At 40.3% G+C, this 21,556-nt stretch overlaps 1 protein-coding gene across 1 annotated transcript; it reads right to left on the bottom strand.

The window, feature by feature from the left end:
- Window positions 1–11,053: 11,053 nt before the first annotated feature.
- arhgef19 (Rho guanine nucleotide exchange factor (GEF) 19) lies at window positions 11,054–16,376 on the bottom strand. Its single transcript, XM_030770022.1, is given in 15 exon segments — window positions 11,054–11,211; window positions 11,328–11,478; window positions 11,556–11,643; window positions 11,793–11,951; window positions 12,204–12,367; window positions 12,590–12,679; window positions 12,787–12,861; window positions 13,202–13,331; window positions 13,459–13,611; window positions 13,694–13,854; window positions 13,999–14,240; window positions 14,353–14,432; window positions 14,524–14,656; window positions 14,885–15,397; window positions 15,749–16,376. Coding segments are annotated over 15 exon segments (2,925 nt in total).
- Between the last annotated feature and the right edge of the window lie 5,180 nt (window positions 16,377–21,556).

Here is a 21,556-nt window from a genome sequence, read left to right as displayed (position 1 = left end):
AGTCATTTAGTGTCGAATCTGCGATTTAAATCCATTTAAGTAAAAAAAAAAAAAAAGATAAATTTTCCATGTGTGACTGATTAACTTTTTGTTAATCTAAGGTGGAATTAATGGGAGTAGACTGTAGCCATCTGTACCCAGGAAATGACATCTTATGCTCAGCAGAAAGTACCTGGTAGACACACTTAAAAATTTCATTTTTTCCCCTTAGAATGCCAAATGAGGGGCTCTATATAATCACACATATAACTTTATGACAGAAACACTTTTATTAAATAATCTCTTTCAGCAACAACAAAAAAGGGTCCGTTTCATATAGAGATGTAGTTATTTAACGTTACTAGAATTTATCCATAACAAGGGAGATTTACAATCTATGGCATTATGGCAAAAGATCTCAGTAGAAGGACAGGTTCTGCCCTATGTAGTCTCATAGGTGCTGAGATCAAGAACCAAATAAAATAGCCACATATGGATGCGACCATAACCACGAAGTACAGTACTTAACACCATGCAAATATAGCTGTGGTTTCTTCTTGAGATAACAAAGGTCGGCTTGGTGATTTGTTTTTCCCAATATAATCATCTGAAGTATCTCAAACTGTCGTAACTGTTGTCAATACCATGATTATCCTCATCTATGTTTTGTAATAAGTCAATACTTAAGAGATCAATTTGTATGATCTGCCAAAAACAAGGACACTTTGTAGCTGAAACTGCAAAAGATCTACTGAGGAAGTTCAGCTGGCCTCAGCTGCGTCACTGCTCAACCTGACAGGAAGAGAGGGTGCACTTGTCTCTAGGCGGTAGTCTGGCTGGTTCCTTTCGCTTTTTTTTTTTTTTTTCAAATACTTTTTTGACTTTTTTTTCACTGTCTGCGGTTGTGTACACTTGTCAGTTAAAAAGGGGAACTCAAACCTAACTTAATTTAGAAACCCCTCCTTCCCTTGTAGTCTTCTTCTCTCTCCATCCCACTATCCCTCTGCGTCTCCCCCCTCTATGTGTTTGTGGGTGTGGGAGGCTGGGGTACAGGACAGGTGCAGTGGGGGTTAGTTTTTTGCAGAGGCAGATGGCACTCAGTTGTGTCTAGAAGAGAGAAGAGGGCACAGGGGCTGTTGAGAGAGTGTCTGTGTGTGCGTGTGTGTGTGTGAGTGTGTATAGACAGGAGAATAAGCCCTGAAGACATGGGATGCTGTAGCGTGACTCAGAGACACACAGGGGTTGACGAGGTGGGCCCAGATGAGATTGAGCTCCTGGACATCGATGGTACAGGGTAAGGCAAAGTTTCGATCAATTTTTGACCAAAAGACTTAAATCAAAGAAGGTGTCTGTGGCGTTTACTGTTGTGTTTGAAAATGAGCAACGTGGTAGCGAAACAGACACTTCCTGCTTTGAGACTGTCTTGGAAAGTTGTGATAATGCATCACAATCTTTCAAGAAATTCTGCATTTTTCCATTGTCTAACTCAGATAACAACTCCTTTGTTCTTATTGTTCGTACACTGTGAGGATCACCAAAGCTCTTCACACAAATTAATGCATACGTGTACGCTGATTTTATTTAAACAGTTCTTTGAGTGGTAGAGGGAGTGTGTGAGGCAGAGTATAAATGGTTTGTTTTATATTTACCATTGAGTAATGAGTTGTAACTTAACTGATATGGTGTGAGCACATAAAGCTAAATGCAAAGGTAGATCTCAGGATGAGCTAACACATTATAGAGAATATGACAGAAAATAGTTCTGTTGAATGCCTAACACAAAGTGAATTGAAATGAAGTGATCGTGTACACAAAAGCTTATTGTTAGAACCGTCTGTAGGTATAAATACACCTCATTTTTATTTAGTCACCATGTTAACCAAAATTAATTTTATATTTCCTAAATGAGTCACAAATACACTGATACAGATCTGATTAGTGTTTCTTTTGCATGAAATGAAGCAGCGTTAATATGGTGAAGCTAATTAAAGGAGTAAAGCGGTCTAGTCCAACACAGAGGGCAGGGTGCCTCTATCCCCCTCATTAAGAGCCAGGCAGGATTAAAGTTGGAGCTAATCAGAGGCTCACAGTCTGCATGTGTTCAAACTAACAGTCAAGAACAGGAGGATCAGCCTCTTGCAACAGAGTAGTAACATACGGGTTTTAAGTCCACACTGTCCAAGCGTACATGCTCACACAAACACAAGCACGGCTAATTAATAAGACAGAATTAAACTTGGCCTGTTTGGAAGGCTTTTTAACCAAAACAAACTGTGTACACATGACTGCGAGATAACCTACATAGACGATAGGGTCAATGTGTAGACAGAGCATATTAAGACAGGTCAGATGGTGTATGTTGGCCCCTCATACACTACTCACATTAATCTGCTTATGTCTGGAAGCTCCTTGGGCAGGCAGAGAAAAGAGGCGGGAGCAGTCTGTGGAAAAGGAGGTAAAAATTGAACAGGACAACAGAATGCACCCTTCCCATATAAGGGGCTGACTCCACCACAATCAAAGCCTGTACTTTAAAAGGGGCTCTTCTGGTATTGAGGTACACATGAAAAAGTAGATATGAAATTTCAGTGTGAGGCTGTGTTTTCAGAGATTGATTAACTGTTGCTATGAGACAATTACCCCACACTGAGACATAATCCAGACGAGCACCATGATAGTAAGAGCTATATCCATGTTTCTAAGGGTGTGGAGTCTGGGGGAGAACAGACTGCAAATCTCCACCAGGAATGGACCAGACGAACCTGCTCATCACAGCCCCCCAGGCCGTCATCTTCAGCATGAGGTAGTCTGATCAATAGTTGAGAGGGGGGCAAGAAAAGAAGACAGGGTGTTGACCATGGGGAGATGAGAGATTAATACAGAGAAAACATGGAAATCTCATTTACTGTATACATATTTACTGCTCTGCTAATGTACTTGAATTACCATAATAATGATAATAATGCTGATTTAAATGAAATAAGATACTGCTCTCCAAAACTTGTCCATAGTAAGAAGTCCATTGTGTAATGCTGACATCTAATTTGAGGTTATCTGAGATATTCAGATTCTCATATCTCTGTATCTTTCTTCATGCAGGAACAAAGCCATATTTCCTCAGAGGAGCCTGTACAGCAGTGTACTTCACAAGTATGTCCGAGGCTTGAAAATGTTTTGATAACTGTGAGAAGTCTGAGATTAGCACATACACATATACACACACACACACACACACAGTGTTTCCTGGTAAAAAAGTTTTTTTTAATCTGACTAAATGTGCCGACATAGAAAGCCAGTCTACAGCAGTGGCAGAGATGATTCAAAAGCAACAGCACTGGAATGTAAACACTGATCTGCTTTAGAAAGTGAGCATAACAATGCTGAATGGGCACTGAAAGGAGGCACAGGAAGTCAGCATGTGGTTTACCAAGGTTTACTTCCTGTGTAAGGTGAAGCTGTGGGGCTGGACGAGAGAGCAGCTCCATCACAGGTTGTACACGCAGTCAATCCGAGACTGGGAAGGGCAGGCACCTCACACATATGGCGATATCATATACTCTTCCCTTGTATCACTACACAATGGTTACACAAAGGTAATGGCTTGTGCAATGATCAGTCAAGATAGAATTTCAGTTTCCCTATACTATATTCAATTTCTCTATACTTTCTTTATTGTGGCTGACGGTGGTGGTCGTGGTGGTTTCTTTTTTTGTGCTGTTTGTAGGTGATGAGTGAGAGATATCTAGTTCTGTTCTCCTTTCACTTATTAATTCTTGCCTTGGACAACTGTAATCATGACTTTATCTATGAGGTGAGTTTCTGAAAGCTGCTAATGTTGTAATAGTTTGATAAATTTAGCTGACTTCTCTCTTTGTGCAAGTGTGTCTCACTGCACTGTGGCTCTCTCTCCAGGGCATTCTGCCTCTCTCAGCCATTGAGGTGAGAGTCATCTCTCAACCGGAGAGCAGCTCTTCTCACATGTTTGAAATCAGTGGTAAGCTAGCCTCAAGATTAGGTTGTTATAGTGAAACTTAGAGCAATAAATTACTAATCATAGTACATGAATATATTTATGGATTTTTAATTCATTGTTTATGTCATTACAACCACACAGCAACAAGTGAGTGTTACCTCAAGTGCTGTAAGAATCCTTAACCTTTGATTTCTGTTTCGCATGATTGATGTTTTTTGGTGATCATTACACTCTCCCCAAATCAGGGCCTATGGTGGACTCAAAGATCTTCATCTGCGGCAGTGCTGCTGAGAGGAAGATCTGGCTAGACTACATTGAGGACAGGAGATACAAGTCCCTCAGACAACAGCTAAGCCCCTCACACAGTGCACTCTCATACTTGGTACAATAAATAAAACTTTGCACAGAAGAGCTAACACGATGGCTAACACTGAAATGCATATGAAAATATTTCTAGAAACTCATGATAAAATGAAAAATAAACAAATCACTTTTTATCTTCTTTTTTTTTTTTTACATTGTCTTTGTTGATTTTGGTCGTCATCACAGATGCCATGTAATGAGAACTGGAAAAAGGAAGAGTTGAAGAGGTACTTATTGCGCGCTCCCATAATGCACTGGGAAGGTACACCAATCCAGCACATGGGCCAGCCTACTTACATATCAGTGGTCCACATTAGCAATGCACAGAGACAGGTAAAAGACTGGCCAGCTACACAGCTGGGCTTACATTACAGCCAAATTCCCACACATACATCACTGAGAGTTATATTATATAAACCATCATCCTTCACTTGGCCCTTACAGGGATCTCAGGAGTGTCTTCTAGTGCTTTTTCCTCTGGACCTCCTCATTCTGTCTGTGGACTGTCAACGCATTCGTGTGAAATATGAGGTAAGCTGATCTGACTAGGAAAGAATGTCGGTTTAGCAACTCAAGTACATATATACTGTAATTTTGTGGCTACAATAATGTCGACTTGCTTTGCGATTGAACCAGATTCAATAAACTGCGTACAAGAAGCTTTGTAAACCAAACGTTCTTGAATATACTGTAATATTGAGATTCCAGTAACTGATTTTTCCAATTGCGACAAGGACAGTAAAAAAAAAAAAAAAAATATATATATATATATATATTTATTTATTTATTTATTTATTATTTTTTTTTTTAATAAAACTGTCTTTGTTTCACAGTCCAACCCAAAATAAAATGAGCAAATTTCTCCAGTTCTTGTTTGTAGTCAGTCAGGTCAAATGCTTTTTTAAGATCAAAAAAAGAAATGTTATTTGATAATCTCTAATGCTAACTAGCGAGTATTATCAAAACCATGCACAGTTAGTCAAAATGGCCCTTAACTTAAATCAAAATGATAGTAAGTCAAGATTAAGTTTACTTCTGAAATAGCTAACTACATGCTACAAGACACACACACACACAAAAAAATGTTCTTATGTTAGCAATATTCTTGAATGTCTATAATGACACATTGTTTTTGCTGTGACCTTGAAAAAGAAATTCATCTTGAACACAGAAAATGGGGCATTGCTGTCATGTAGCTAGATAATAATTTGCAAGAGATTAAGCGGTGGAGCTGTGAATAGATAACAAGGTGTCTTTACAGACACCTATTTATGTTAAAGGCCAAACCAGCGAGTTAAATCTTGCAGAAAACTACAACAGTTCAACAAATTCTGCTTTTCTGGAGAAAGATGGCCCTTCAGCTCTGACTAGTCCCCACAGCACAATTCATAGCAACTGGTCAGAATTCATGAAATGTTTCTTTTTTGTGTAAATCTGAATGAAATTTAGAGGTGTGTACCTCTCCTTATGAGACCGGTAGGATTCACAGCTCAATATGTAACCAACACCAGATACATGAAAGGTACATTTTAAGCAGAGAGCAATTAAATGCAATAGGATTTAACCCTCTTTCAACGGCATACAACGCCATGCGATGTGATGCAATTCAATACAGTGCAAACATTTCAGTTTTAATTCTGCTATATTTTGACACCAGTTGCAAGAAAAAAAAATCTATTGGGCATAAATCAAAACAACCCATTTATAGAAGAGAGAGAGAGGGGGAAAAAATGTAGTAATAGTAAAAAAAATCAGTCAGCCCAAAGCCACACTTTGGATTTATAGATATTTGCTGGTGTATCATAAATTTGTTCTCAGTCACTTGACATTTGACATTACATTCTCCATTTGACAAGCTCAACAATTGGGGGGAAAAAGTGTTTTGCTTTGAGGACTGGGAAGACATGTCTGGGGACTGATAGGCAGAGAGAAGCACAGATGGGGAGAGAGAAAGAGAGTGAGAGAAAGTGCAAAAGGAAATTAATTTGATAACATGTCATAATAATAAATACCAACATCTGTATCCTAAATAGTAGGCCTGGTGTACCAATCTGAATCGCTGAATTGTTACACACCTCAAAAAATTTCATAGACCAGTGTTGTGCAATCATGCTCCACAGCATTGATGTTTGAGATCTCTCACTGCTCTGATGTGCCTGATTCAACCATCAGCTAATTATGAAGCTTATGATTAGCTTAAGCAGGCATGTTAGAGCAGGAGGCCTAAAAACACACAGAGCCAAGCCCCTGGGAGGCGGTTCAGGAAGCTTGTGTGTAAATGATTCCTTATGAATGGTATGGATAAAAATGACTGTGAAACATCTCACCATTTGTATTTGCAGTCTAAAATGTAGTTTACAGCTATAGGAAACAATGTACAGGATACGCTCCCAGATCAAAAGAGGACATTTCAAAACTGGTTGCTATCCTTCACCTAGATATTGACCATTTTTAATCAACAAGCAAACTGTAACATGGTTACATGGAGCTTTTCACAGATCCACTGATCTGCAGAATCTCACACACACACACACAAAACAAGGTTAACCTCAGTGTTTCTACTATGAAATCATTTACCGAAAAATACTTCTGCTTTAAATCTGCTTTCAAGTTGCACTGCAATCAATCTACTTAACCCAATGTTCCAAAACTCTGTTCTGATATCACAGGGTAGACTGCCAAGGAAGAGCATCAAAGCCCTGGAAAAATCAGCCCTGCCTGGTAGACTAGAATTTGAACTCACAGGTATGGTTTAGAGAAGTCACTTCACTGGTTTATTGTAAACTATTCCATTTATAGTAATTTAGATTTGTTTGCTTTGTCATGTCAAAACTGTTACACACCAGCAACATTGTGGCAAGACTGAGCATAGGATCAGAGGAGAATAAGACATTGGAACTGGAAGGATTTGTTAATGTTTAATTAAAAACTTGTGATTTAAATATTGAGTGCACAATGACAAGGAAAGAGTGGGTTCAGTTTACAAAAAAGTGATAAGTGAAAAACCATCACACCCAAATAACCATAGAAACCTCAAATTTAAAACACACACACACAAAACCTGAATCCACATGCGTAACTGCACCTTCTGAAACTAACGTTCTTATACATTTCGAGAATATACTGGTGTTTGGATACAGATAAGAGGAACCCACAGATATGCAAATAGGTTTAGGTTTTGTGATGTATCAGTTCTAGTGGCAGGACACCAGCCAGAGGCAAGGGAAATATCAGACTGTTTACTTCTGCAGACAACTCTGAAGGGAGTTGTTGCTGCTTCAGGAAGACTGGATGCGTCAAGATTTACAGGTCTATTTGGTTCATGGGCCAGGTCACATGTTCTTAAAACAGATGGAGCTCCAGACGCTGTTGCGGTAGCACTGGATTTGGTGCACAAGTGAGGCACAAGTTTGTATATCAGAAGAGACTCAACAGAGAAGGAACTTCTGAAACGACCAGCAGATTTCCCTGCAGTATTAGAACATGTCTGTGATCCTTGTGTCCAGTGACATGCAGAAGAGCTTGATGTTGGTAATTTCAACTCAGTGGTAAGGCGTTTTTGTGCCTCAGGAAATGAAACTGTAGGGTAAAGCTTAGCTTCTGGTTGTCCTCTAATTTTAGCATACAACCCAGGAAATAAGACAAGCACCTTTCTCACATGGCACAGAACCTTAGCTGTGATTCGATTTCCATCAAGTGTCCAAATATCTTCTTTGGTCTCTGAACACTCTAGATCTGGGACCTGAAAGACCATGGGCAAGCCACCTTGATCATTTAATAATCTTTTTATCTAATATGCCAGAAAAGCTAAACTAAATGGAACAGCTTAATGCTACCTTTATGAAGCAGTTGTTTGATGCCAAGCAGGCCGCAACAGGTTTTATGATATCCTTCCTTTGTCCTTCTACCAGTGTTGTCAATTTGTCTAACAACTGGGAATGGAAAGAAATAAAAGAAAAACAGCTGATGAGTCTCAAAGGGATTGTTTTGAGAAATGGATAATGTGGGTGGGATAGTTAAGTAAAACAATCTGTGGTCTTACCTGAGAAGTTGTGAGCTTTGCATTTGGAGAATCCAGAATGGCACATGTAAGCAGGCCCAGATATGACAGCCTTATCCTGGAGGACTGTTTGCTGCTCTGTCTATGGACAGTGTTTGGAAGTGTTTGCTGGTGCATTTTGTTCAGGGCCTAATGTCTAAAAATTACCCTTACCCTATAAAATAACTAATGTAACCTGCCTCTAGAACATTTAGATGTCCTATCTGATCTTAATGTGGAGTGAGGGTGTCTTATTTATTTATTTTGAATTTCACTCTTATCAAAGGCACCTGTCTTGTCAAGAAATCTTGATTGGAGGTGTGGCCAGTTGATTGCACATGCCCAAAGTTCTGCAAGATACCCTTCCCTTGATGTGAATTCATTGCTGTTTAGAGTTGTGAACAACTCCATTTGTGGAGCGAATGTTCATACAATGCCATGTTTTCCAGGTGAATTAATGGAGCCTCGGCTGGTATCATGTATTTCCCCAGAGGACTACCAGAACTGGATCTTCCAGTTACAACAAGTATGGATCTGATTCCATCTCAGCAACAGTGCTGAAGTGAATAGTCGTAAAAGGAATCATTTTAATTAAAACAGACAAAATTCAGATGTTTTACCAGAGATGTGCAGTACTGATATAATTCAAATATAATAATTGTGTAGCATACGTAAATAATCAAAAAGGAATCATGATTTTTATTCTCTTTATTTTTCTCCTCAGCCTGATAAAGCTGTTCAGATTTCAAGTCATGATCCTCCACCTCTTATCCCAAAGAAACGTAGAAGCTGAGAAGGAATTCTGAGGCTGGTTTGTGATCAGTCTTCCTGGCAAAAGACATCACTGAGGAACTGAATATGAGGGTTTTTATCATTTTGACTGATAGGGTAAAAGAAAAGTATATTTTATGTATTTTCTTTTCCTGATTCTGAGGTTTCTAAGTGTGTGGATTACCTTGGAGTCGGTGCAATTATTCATTAATTTTTTTTTCTACGGCATATCAATGTAAATGTGAAGTGGTAAACAGGCCTTCTGTTTAGATGAAGTAACTACACATTTTAGATGTAGATGAGTCTTGTGATGACAGTGCTTTGCAAACTTCTGAATGTTCACTCTCCACCATATAAAGAGTACTTTCCTTTTAAAAATACAAAGCTTTGTTGTACAAAATGAGTGCAAAATGTTTCAGTGAGATATAATACATTTCTTTAATTAGAGCTATATTTCTGGTCCTCTGCAATAGGTCTCTCTTATCTGTTGTTACCCACAGCTCCTGTGCTATAGTCCTAGGCAGGTTTGATTTATGATGGTGGGATAGTTTGTGAAACCAGACTCGGTTTTTCATGTATCTGTCACAATAAAGGCTATTCACTTCTTTTTCGTCCGCACTTGTATGAATTCCCTCAGGTAACACATATGAAGTGAATAGTGTAACAGTCTTGGAAGATGCTTTTTAATGAGGCAGGCATTGTTCTTTTTGACTGGAAGCAGATCTGTGGTGGCCCAACACAGGTGAATACCATAAAAGTAGTGATGTCACCACTGTTTGCTACAAAACACAGAGATTTTTGTGTTCAGTTCTGTAAAAGACTTCAATGTACAAGTTTAGGTGCCTCATTTATTCAAAGTGTAAAGGACTTACATGAATGGGATCACCATAAAGGAATGCAGAATATTTCCATCGTGATTTATTAAACATGCTCAGCATAATAGTTTAGTGCCTTTGCTCCTAAAAGAAATGTTTAAAAATGTTGCCATGACACATTTTGGCTGACGGTCATAAATTAAGATCATAAATTAGAAATTTAGCTATATTTTCATTCTGTATGGAAGGACTTTTTGTTTTTAAATCAGTCATTTCAAAAGCTGGGCACCAGCTTTGACAGACAAATATTTATGCTGAAATAGCTACATCATGAATTAGATCGGCACAAAGGTGAGTATGTCCGTTGAAAAGCAAATGTTCAAAAATATACTGGTACTGATACACTGGTACATTAGAGATGTGATAGATACAAATGCATGAATACAATGAAGCTGTAATGAACTTGGGGTTTGTGATCATTGGCAACTGATCTTTTTTTTGTTCCTTTTCTCAAAAGTCACTACACATGACCATTTTGCTGGCTTACTGACATATTCACTTAGCTTTTTACATTATTTACAGGTTTTTTTTAATATCTGTTGTGGGATAAGGGAAGAATAGGGGACCTGTTTGCACTATGTGATTATAATGGATACTGGGCATTAAGTTGTGCTTTTATGAAAGTGGAGCCAAAGAGCCCACAACTTGATGCATACTAATAGCGATTTGCTATGTATCAGTTACGCAAAATATGCCTTGTTTCTATATGAACTTGATTCTGCAAACATAGTTATTAATTTAAACAAATCTTGTGTGACTGTGAGATAAGAGGAAAGCTTAAGAGCTGATAATATTTGATGGTTTTGATGAGGCAAACAGCTTGTTTGGATTGAAATATGGTATGTTGGTAAGCTTTTAAAAGCACCAGATAAAGAATCTAATTTTTTAACTTGCATTGAATGCTCCAGCTTTATAACTGTGATATCTTAATCTCTAAAAATGGGGCTTCTGTACATTTGGAGTAACTCTACCTGGAATTCTCTACTAACATTGAGTAACAATCGTATAAGCAGGCTTTTTTTTAATTTAAAGGAAGCATCATGCAATAGGCCTTCACTGAACCTCCCCTTCAAGTTTCTGGGTGACACACTTGATGCGAATGTTCTCTCGAAGGTTTCGCAAGCGAGCACTGCGACTCGTGATCTCCTCCACGTATGTTTTGGGGAACCAGCCCCGCTCTCCATCCGATAAACGGATCCCCTCCACCCAACCTGCAGTTCCGTGCACAACAACATTTCAGCGTTACACCCACAGTCATAACAGAAAAATCATAAAAGTCACATGATTAGATACATGAGAAAAAATAATGTTTTGCGATTCTCCTTACCGTCACTCGTGATAGTTTTGGCTTGAAGGATATCTGCTTTTTCTAATGTTAATTCATCATGTTCCTGTGCCTGGTAGCTCTTGATACACTGAACCTGAGAGAGATCTGCTAAGAGATAGTGAAGTAAGCATAATCATAATCATCAATGCATCTGACTCAATCCCAAGACAAAAAGAAAACTAAGACTTTTCTAAGAAAAAAAAAAGAAAAGAAAAGTAAGGAAGAAACTAAACCCTCACCTTCATTATCACTGGTCTGCTCAGAGGCTATTTTTGAGTCTGGGGTCATGGCTGTGATCCATCTCTGTTTGTCACTCCTGCACACAAACTAAAGGTCACAGCTAGCCCAGTGGTGCGTGATGCTTAAGAAGTCAGTAAAGACTGAATATATATAAGACTGAATATATATGTATAGAAATCAAGTTAAGTAATCAAGTAAAATGAGGTCTGTTTGACCGGTCCTCACTCTGCATGTGACTTAAGCAGGATCTGATGTTTGAGCTGCTGACCCTCGCACAGCTGCAAGTGGAAGATGAAGCCAGAGATTCCTTGCAGCTTTTGACTCAAGTCCTTTACCTTGAGTTCACCAATCTTAGCATGCACAAAAACCACAAATTTCCATGTGCTGCAAGTGGACCAAAATAAAACAGAAGAAACTTACCAGGTGAATTAAACAAAACAGTGAAATGAATTACCGGTTACTCTTAGAGCACTTAGACATTTTATTCTGTTATTATTACCCTAATCTATCAAGGTTATGTCCTGTGATTAGCTACAAGAACTACAAGAGAGGCCCTGGCAGTACAAAGCACCAACTCTTTCTCTCACTGGCCTTCCTACTCTCTCACAAACTATCTTTCACAATTTATGGACTTACTCCTTTCTCCGAGAAAGAAGGAGGTAGTCATTGAACAGGTGAAGGTATACCGGCCGTGTGGGAAGTTTGAGCTTTGAGCCAGATATACTCATGGTCTGCGTGTCCACCTCCAATAACTCTCCATGTTTAACCAACCAGCGTGACTGTGAGATAAGAGGAAAAATCTACAGGAGAAAAAATGTGTCATGAGATGTATGGATGTAAATAGGTCTGATAGAGTCATTATTTCTCAGGATTAATTTAGGACCGAGAAGTTTAAACAAATTTTTAGTGCGAGCCATGTGATATAAACAATATTTAGTCTCTATATTCAAACAATCTCATGTGATTTGTGGTCATATCTGTAGTGATTATGGCTTCCTGATGTTTAGAGTGTGTTGTAGTACCTTGCCCTCAAAGTGTATTTTCTTATTGAGGTGAATAAGCTCCTCCATTCTCTTCATTGACTGCACACTGGAGTTGCATTCCTTTATGATCTGTCACAACATACAAGAAGTCATACTTATTAAGAACAGATTGATTTCTATGGATTCCATTCAATCTAAGAAATATGATCTGATTTCTTAATTAAACTGTAGATTACCTTTTTTAACTCATTAAAAGCCTTTGTGGCTGTGTCCTCATCCCGCGAGCCTGGTGTTGTTCTCTTCAGGATGTTCTGTCAATAATGCACAAACAAAACATATCAAAAAGAGCTGTATCCAATATGTTTCTTAACCTTGGTCCTAGGAATCCATTGGACAGTACACATTTTCTCTAGTCTTGCACCAGTTTAAGTGCAAGTGCAATGTTTAATGTTCAAGTGCATTAATAATGGCCTGGATTATTTGTAAATTTATTGCTATTAGTAGACAAGTTGCGTAATTACCAGCTTTAAATAGAAGTACGTGATCAAATGGTTGTGGAGAGCTGTAATTCAGATGTAGTGCTAAACATAGGTGCTCATTACCAAGCAGGGGATTACTCTTAACATTCAGTGAGTGAAGATGTTGGCAAACCTCCACGAGCATTTTCAGTCGAGTGATCCTCTGGAAAGGCAAGATGAGGAAAGAGGTGAGAGGAAGGCGCTGGCAAATGGGATCTTCCTCCAGACGAGCCAGAATGCCAGGGAAACGGGCGTTCTCTTGACTGAGGAGAGATGCATACCTCACTTATCTTTTTGACAAACAGGAATTTTACAATTTGACTTTCATGAAGAGGGAAAAAAGCCTGACCCATGAATTTATGAGAAAACACATAAATTAAGACTGCTCACAGGAGCCGCTGGTAGGTCTGCTCCTGATACGCTTGATTGGTGACGTAGGGAAGGTAGACTCTGCGCAGGGCTGGACAGTGTTCCAGAACTATGTCACATACGTCAAATCGCAGAATATCCCCCTCCAACCTTTGTTCAAGGTCCTGCAGAAACCTAAAGACATGGACAGAGCAATGAAGGCATTTTATGGAATAACACAGGGCAAACCATCCCTGACTGTTTTTTCCCCTCATACCTCTCACTGACATCTTTCACGTCAGGCAGTTTTGAGAAGAGCCACTGTCTCTTCTGAGTCCCCAAGCACTCAGACAACTCTGGGGACATCATAAAGTGATCTACTGCTATGGTCAGGCTACGTACGTATGAGGCCTCCGAGGTCACCAACTCAAATTTAGCCTGTAGAGAGAAGATGTTGCATGTAAAATAAGACAGACAACCATTTTCTAATGCATATCAGTCCTTACATCCCCACCTCTCCAGCTGTCCATGAGATTGTGAATGACTCTGAAATTCTATCACTATCTTTGATCTAACTCTCACCTCCTGCAGTTTCCGCTCCTCATTGCTGAAGTTGTCCAGCTCATCGCTGGTCCGAACATCTGGTATATCTTGCCATAGTGAGAAGGCGGAGCCACGTGATGAGCGGAAAGAACTGGAGGGGGATAGGTTGCTAGGGGATGGCGTGTTACTGGACCTATCTTCCTCAGAGCCAGGCTCTTCCCCCTGCTGTCTCTGGATCTCTCTGTTAATGGCCACATCACTGTACTCCTGGTACAAGATTGCTGAGAGAGAGACAGAGAGGGACAGAAGTTATATGGGATGACTGTACGGTGAATACACAAGGTTTACCCTTTAAAATTATATGAAAGGTGGGAATTCAGCATGAAGTCTTACAGCTTGGGAGAAACCTTGACAGGCGTTTGGAACGTCTTGGGGTAACATCTTCATCTTCATCAATGGAATCTTTTCTCATACTGTGAAGACAGGATAGAAAAGTAGTTAAAATAGCTTTACATTACTCTTTGAGACACTGTTTATGGTCATAAAAGTGATGGCTTCCATTACCTTAGCTTAGCAGTCCTCCTTTGCAGTTGCAGGTTGCTGTCAACAGAGGGCAGTGTTGGTGCAGATCCTATCGGGCTTTGTGGCGCGCTGTCACTTGACTCCCCTGAGAAGCGGTTTTTGGAGAGGGGTTTGACTACAAACAGAGAGAGAAGAAAGATAATGAGAGCCAAGAGGCCTCTGGAGTTTAACACATGGGTGTCAGTCCAAGAAAATATCCTGGAAGGAATTTCAGAAAACTCAGCAATGAAGGTACAGCCTCTACAAAGTGAATGCGTTTAAGTATCCATGATATAGTGGTAAAGACAGAAGCCCACACTGGTGTAAGTGTATGAAAACAATAGTTAGTGGTAGATGCACTCACAGTCCGCACCGAGGCTGCTGGGTGTGTGGCGGTCGCGGGAAGCTACCCGGGCAGACAAGGACTTGCCCAGCTTCAGCGCGAAGGAGTTCTTCCTCTGTGAAAGCTGCAGCCTGGAGATCAGCTCTGAGGCAGAGAAACGCCGGCGTTCATCTGCCGAGCGAGAGCGGGGGAGGGGGGTCCCACCACCACCGGGGGCAGACCCCTCCAGAGCCACACAGTCCTCCAGGTCCAGCCCCTGTTTCTCTCTCTCTGTCTCTGTCTCTCCCTGACCCTGTCCTCTGTCTTCTGTCTCCACAGAATCTGATGGAAGTGCAGAGATCAGAGAGTGGTCCTCATCCAGCCCTAAAAGGGGGCTGGGGCAGAGAGATGTGGGCACAGTAGAACCAACCATTCCCAACTCTCCCTCCAAGAAGGACTCTAAGGACACTGGGAAAAGGTAATCACATTCCAGGACAGGACTGCTGAGAGAGTCGTCGCTCAAGCTGTCAGGGGAATACACCTTCATCTTGCGTCCTATGAAACAAACAGAGATTATACTTTATACTTGGAAGTGTTAGCAACAGCATATTCTGTTGCTTCCCGAACTCAAGATCTTAGCAAATTTCTCTCTTTTTAAGTTCAAGTCAAGCATATATATTTTAAAAATAGCTTAGTATTCAGTTTTTATCAGTTAAGATTGGATTTGTAGGATATAATGAATTCGAAACACCTCATTATATGAAAACAGGACTTGCTAAGGACTTGTTATTGGGTCTTCCTAGTCACTTCAGCAGTTTTGTTCCTGAGAAAATATCTGTTCTCATGTATAAATCTTATCAAGAATATACATAAAGTTACCACCAACTGTCTAAGGTGGACTCTTACTTATTGACTTCTCCTTCAGGGAGCTTTGTGAGGTGCGTCTCTGAGGACGGAATACGTCTGGACTCGGGATCTCTGCTGAGCCTAGGGAGGAAGAGGGGGAGCTGGGCTGCCTGGAATCCACAGAGTCTGTATTCATGAAAAGAGAGGGGGACAGGGGCAGGAAGAGTTCCTTAGGCACATGAACGCACGCTGATGAGGGACTCCCAGGTTTGGGCTTGGTTTGCTCCGATGTTCTGTTGCAATTCGGAGTGACGGAGCCAAGTTTGCACTCCTGATTCAGATTAACATCCACAATCAAGTCTGTACCATCCTTCTTGTCACAGTTTGCAGTCTCATTCTCTGCATCTCTCAGGTGTCTGGAATAGGGTGAGGAGCGCTGTGTATCCAGTGAGGAGTGGTAGCCGTTAGAGCCGGGTGGCTGAAGGTCAATGAAAGTCAGTGTTTCCTCTTGGCACACTGCAATGTGCTGGTGCTGTCGCAAGTGAGGCCTGTCCTCCTGGGCATCACTTAAAGCCTGGGATTCACCTGAGCTTGGTATCCACATGTTGGGGCTCTCTCCTCGACAACGGAAAACATGGAGGTGAGGCTGGAAATCAGGGAGAGGGGAGAATCCATAGCCAGGGAGCATGGCTGAGAAGAGACATGGGAGCTAGGGGAAAACAGAATTACAAAAGTGAATGTAATACTATCAGAATGTGTTCTTGTAAATAATTGATAATCTAATGGGTAACATTTCTCATGAATGCATTGTGTTCACAGTATTTCAACATCTCAGTCTGTTTATCTCCACCAATATTTCAAACCAGCAAAACAGCATTTTGAAAGAGATCTGAATAATATTTAAAGATAAGTGTTGTATCTTGATGAAGAACTGGTGCAACTGCTTTCAGATTTATGTCAAGAGTCCTCAGGTAACTGATAAAAGCCACGGTCATATGCTCATTGTATTCTTCAAGTGTTTTGCTGAGATCGCATGACTTTCAGGAGGGTTGAAAATGTCAGCTGTTGAACACAAACAAAGTGCGTTCAAGGCCACTTTTAAAGTTTTATTGTGACAATAAAGCCCCACTGGAGTAGACAATGAGGATCTGTGTGGTTTTATAAGCTCAGCAGACAGCTATGTCTGTGTCAACTCTTTAGCAATCAGTGCTATTCTCTACATTGTGTAACAATGCGAGTGTTCCCTCAGTAAATCTCTCAAAGCAGACTGCATTTAAAATGAGCCCCAAACACAAATATGGACAGTGGGTGATCTCTTCCTCTTCCCTCTGTGTCTCCCAACTGTAAGTTTGGGCTCTGCCGGTGCTCCTGAGCTGTGTCTTCCTGCTCTAATTAAAGAGTGCACACCACAGAGACCTCAACCCCTATACTTATCCCCCCCCCCATTCATCTACAGGTGGCACCTTCAGCTCCGACTCTACTGCACCTCGGCAACAGCAAACGAGGAGACACTCCAACATGAGCTGACAATTACAGCGTTCATATCTCAAAAAAAAAAAAAAACATCCCTGAAGAAAGGAGTCCCGCTTACTAGAAGTATGTTCTTCAAAACTGAAAGGTACTTAAAAGACCTAAAGTCAAAGAGGTCATCTTAGATTACCTCTTATTCTCTCTTTCTGCCCCTTATCTTTTTCCAACATTTAAAAACATCCCTTTGTTTACACAAATAAATTAGGTCAGTGAAGCGCATTGCCCTATTAGTGTCTAGTGTCATACCCCCAGGGACAGGCAGGCAGCAGATACCCTGTGTCCATAGGTCTCAGGGGCTCTTACACAGTGATGGGTCAGAAAAGCGTCAGAATCCATGACCCACATCTGATTCACCTACTGACCCATAAAAAGACAGGTATGTTTTCCAAACCTGAGGACAAAATGCACACATGGAAAGCATAAAGATCATCTCCAGATTTATCAACCTGTCAGCTGAATTCCATCAGCCTCCCTCAACTGTGGCTTAACTATCCAAAGTAAATTAAGTGAGTTTAATGTTAAACCAGTGTGGTCACATTATTTGAAATGTATGCCTACCTATTCAGTATTTTTGCCCCAGTGTGTTACTATAGCTAAAAGATGAAATGTTAAACAAAGGATTACTCTTTCTAAAGAGGAGACAAGGGAACCTCTGACTGCCCCTCCAATCTCTCTCTCTCTCTCTCTCTCTCTCTCTCTCTCTCTCTCTCTCTTTCTGTTTCAGACCAGAGGTATGGCCAGAGGTAATTCTTCGTTCTGTTCTGTTCCCCAATCAAACAACACCTATACTCAGAACAGACACTAAAAGACAGACTTTTACAGACTTTCACACTCAGCTATGTGAGGTAAAAATTCAGCCTCCCACTCACAGACACTCATACACTCACATCTTCCCTAAAACAAACTCACACCAACACACACACACACACCAAACACAAATGGTTACCTGTTCCCTACTCTAGACAAAGGGTCTCTTCATCTAAGAACACAGAAGAATTGAGAGTGTGTGGGAATGGTTTGGAACCTTTCACACACACACACACACACACACACACAATGAAACCAACTTCCACAGTATGCATGTGAAACAATCCATTTTTGAAGACTATTCTTCAGTAAACTAACAACACTGCTTGAACACAAAGGATTAACATCACTGAGTGCAGTTCAGACCAACTGGTGTTTTGATGTGTGTGTGTGTGTGTGTGTGTGTGTGTGTGTGTGTGTGTGTGTGTGTGTGTGTGTGTGCGCGTGTATGCATGTATGCGTGTATGCGTGTATGCGTGTGTGTGTGTGTGTGTGTGTGTATGTGCGTATGCATGTGCTTGTTTTTGTGTGTACCATGTTATATTAGTAGAAAGCTACTATTTACTAACCTTATTTATCGTTTGCTAACAATTTTATACCAGATTATCAGATGAAAACATGAAATGAAAAAAGCACTTTACCGTGCACTATATTTACATCATTCCTTTTTGTTAAAGCCTGGTCATCAGAATGAAAGGAATCCCATTACATACATTACAGCCAATTAGGTTTTTCGTATTCCTTGCATTCAATTTCATTTCTCAAGCAGTTTACAATTTTCAGTAAAAACAACCATATAATTTGTGTTATTTTGAAGGTGTTATTTGTGTGTGTTGCTGTCTTTCTTGTTACCATATTCCCTGTAATTTTAGTAGCTCTCTGTAAGTCAGTACGTCTGCATGGTAGACAGGTAGGGGACTGGCATCTCTTTTATGACAGCAATGATTAAAGAAGAGAAATCTCCATACTGACGTGCTGCATAAGCCAATGCAGACAGCCAGGGCAGGAAAGATGTCTAAAATACTGGATACTTGAAACCTCCATGCAATTTTCAGACACAAAACATCGTTTGTTTGGAGTATTGAATTTGTAGTCATAACAAATGCTTTCCATTATGTAAAGCAGTAAATCTGCATTGCCATATGTTGGTAGCTGTTTGTATCTGTTGTCTGAGTGCATACCATTTATACAGCAGAACATTGCAAAAATATTTTCCACTTGAGGTAAATGATGTAATATGGAGAAGGTAATCAAATGAAAGCAAAATACCGAGGTACAATTTGGTGGTCATACATTTGCCTTGTCTTGCACATATCAGCATATATAAAAAGTTGAAGACAAAATTTTTTTATTTAAATATCTATATGTAAATTATATGAACTTTAAGCTTAGTTTAAAAATATATGTTTAATGAGAAAAACACAATTTTATTTTACTGTCTTATGTCTTTTTGTTATTATTATCATTATTATTATTATTATTTATTTTTTACTCTCCTATTCACTTAAACTAATCAAAACCTAACATAACCTATATTCACAGTGAATACCCTGAAAAAAATAATTCCCCATGTCCCCTATTCTTCTGCAGCAGGCCTTTTTTTTTCTTTTTTTTTTACTACTGGTCCCTGAGAGTGTGTGTATGTGTTTGGGCAGCAGGGGCTGACAGTGTGGTGTGATGAGCTTCTGTTTGAGTGTTACATTGCACAGATCCAGTCTCACACAGCTGCTCTAATTGACTTGCTGTGGGCTGCAGAGACCAGGGCCGCCACTGTGGCTCGTGCCATCTGGTCTCCACCCTGACGGAAACTCCTCAGGGTGAGCCTGACTCAGACCTCACCAGGTTCTCACCAACAAACATGAACTGATCAACTCAGGATTAGGGAAGTAGCAGAGACAGATAGGCCAGAGATTCCAAGAATCAATAATAATTACACATGATGAGATAAGGCAAACTAAAAAGGAAAGACAAAACAGGTATGAGGCACTGTCTCTGTTTTTAAGTTAATACCTAACTTATGATAATGGACCAATACAAAATCTTTCAAAGATTAAGTTTAATCAACAACTCACTTTGAAAATGTCACATGGTATAATATATTTTCTGGCCTTAAATTTAAGCTGAGAGGTGCCATGAAAGTGGCAGGTTTCCAAATATATAATAGCCCAGGAGGAACGGTATTGACTTTAGTTCTTATGTATGGCAGGTATGAAGTTAATCTCTGCACTACTAGCTATGTGGGTAGCTCAGGTGAGGTTAGCAAGGGCATCCGGAAAAAAAGAAAAAAGCGCTCTGTGTTTACGTTTGCTTTGAGCTCTAATCTCCCCTAATGCCTGGGGCCTTCCTCCCCCTCCTCCTCCTCCTCCTCCTCCGCTCTATAAACCCAGTTTAAACTAATACAAAGACTAACATATCCACAATTCCCTCAACACACACACAAAAAAAAAACAGCACAAAGAAAGGGAAAGCTGTCAAGTCCCAAAGGAAGAGTGGCCACGGGTGACTGAAAAGCGGTTCCTCACAGCATTGGCACTGCTCACTAAATCAGCCTTGATAGTTCTTCACTATCTGTGACTGTGTCACTTCATGCTACGGCAAACACGGGCAGTCGAAAAGCCGGGAATGACTTAGACTTACGCATTGAGACATCTGCTGTCTTTTACCTATCCCTGACATAGCACCAATACATCCTTCCTCAAGACAAGTCCCTGTCAAACACAACCATAGGCTGTGTACACAGGCTGCTCGAGGACAAAGCACAGTTCAGTTTGGAGGCAAACGACTGAATACCTGGTGCATCATAAACAGATCGCTGTGAGTTTGATGGTGACTTGGAGACAGTGAAGGACGTCGGGCACACCTGACTGGTCAGGCTAGGGGCTTGTTGCAGCTGGGCCTGTTGTCATGTGAGAAGTGCACCTGTGTAGGCTGAGAGAGAGGAGGTGGGGGGTACCATTGCTCTCACAGCTGACGGGAGACTGCCCATACACACTGGCATGTTTCATTAGCCATACAATTTCACAGGGATCCGAAGCTTATGGTCCACTGAAAACCAGGTCACTTTTTTTTTTTTTTCCAAATCTGCATTCCAGAGAAATCAGTTAAGATAAATTGGTTTAAAAATTCTCTAAAAATGATTTGAGAAGGAAGAAATGCTGACATATATGCTGACATATACTGACATATATTCCACATAAACTGTGAAACCGATACAACTTACTGAGAAATAAACATACCTCATATGCAATTCATGACCTTCATTTTATGCAAGAGACTTCATGTGGATGCTAATTATTCAACACTGAAGTAACATACTCAATTTGTTACTGAATCCTTTCATCCAACCCAAGCCTGTAGTTTCCCAATTGACTTTGTGAAATCATTAGGCAGCAGCTAAAGGCATATTTACTGCCATGTTGGATATTGCACTTTTGACTCTGGTAACTCATTCAGATATACAGCTACGGTAATAGATATCTGTAGCTATTAACATAGCTGTTACTATGCTTCTCTCAAAAATACACCAGACCT

Source organism: Chanos chanos, chromosome 3, assembly GCF_902362185.1.
Source record: "Chanos chanos chromosome 3, fChaCha1.1, whole genome shotgun sequence".
In the NCBI taxonomy this organism is placed as follows: Eukaryota; Metazoa; Chordata; class Actinopteri; order Gonorynchiformes; family Chanidae; genus Chanos; species Chanos chanos.
The sequence above is the reverse complement of the archived record's forward strand: the minus strand, read 5'-3'. Positions and strand labels throughout refer to the sequence as shown.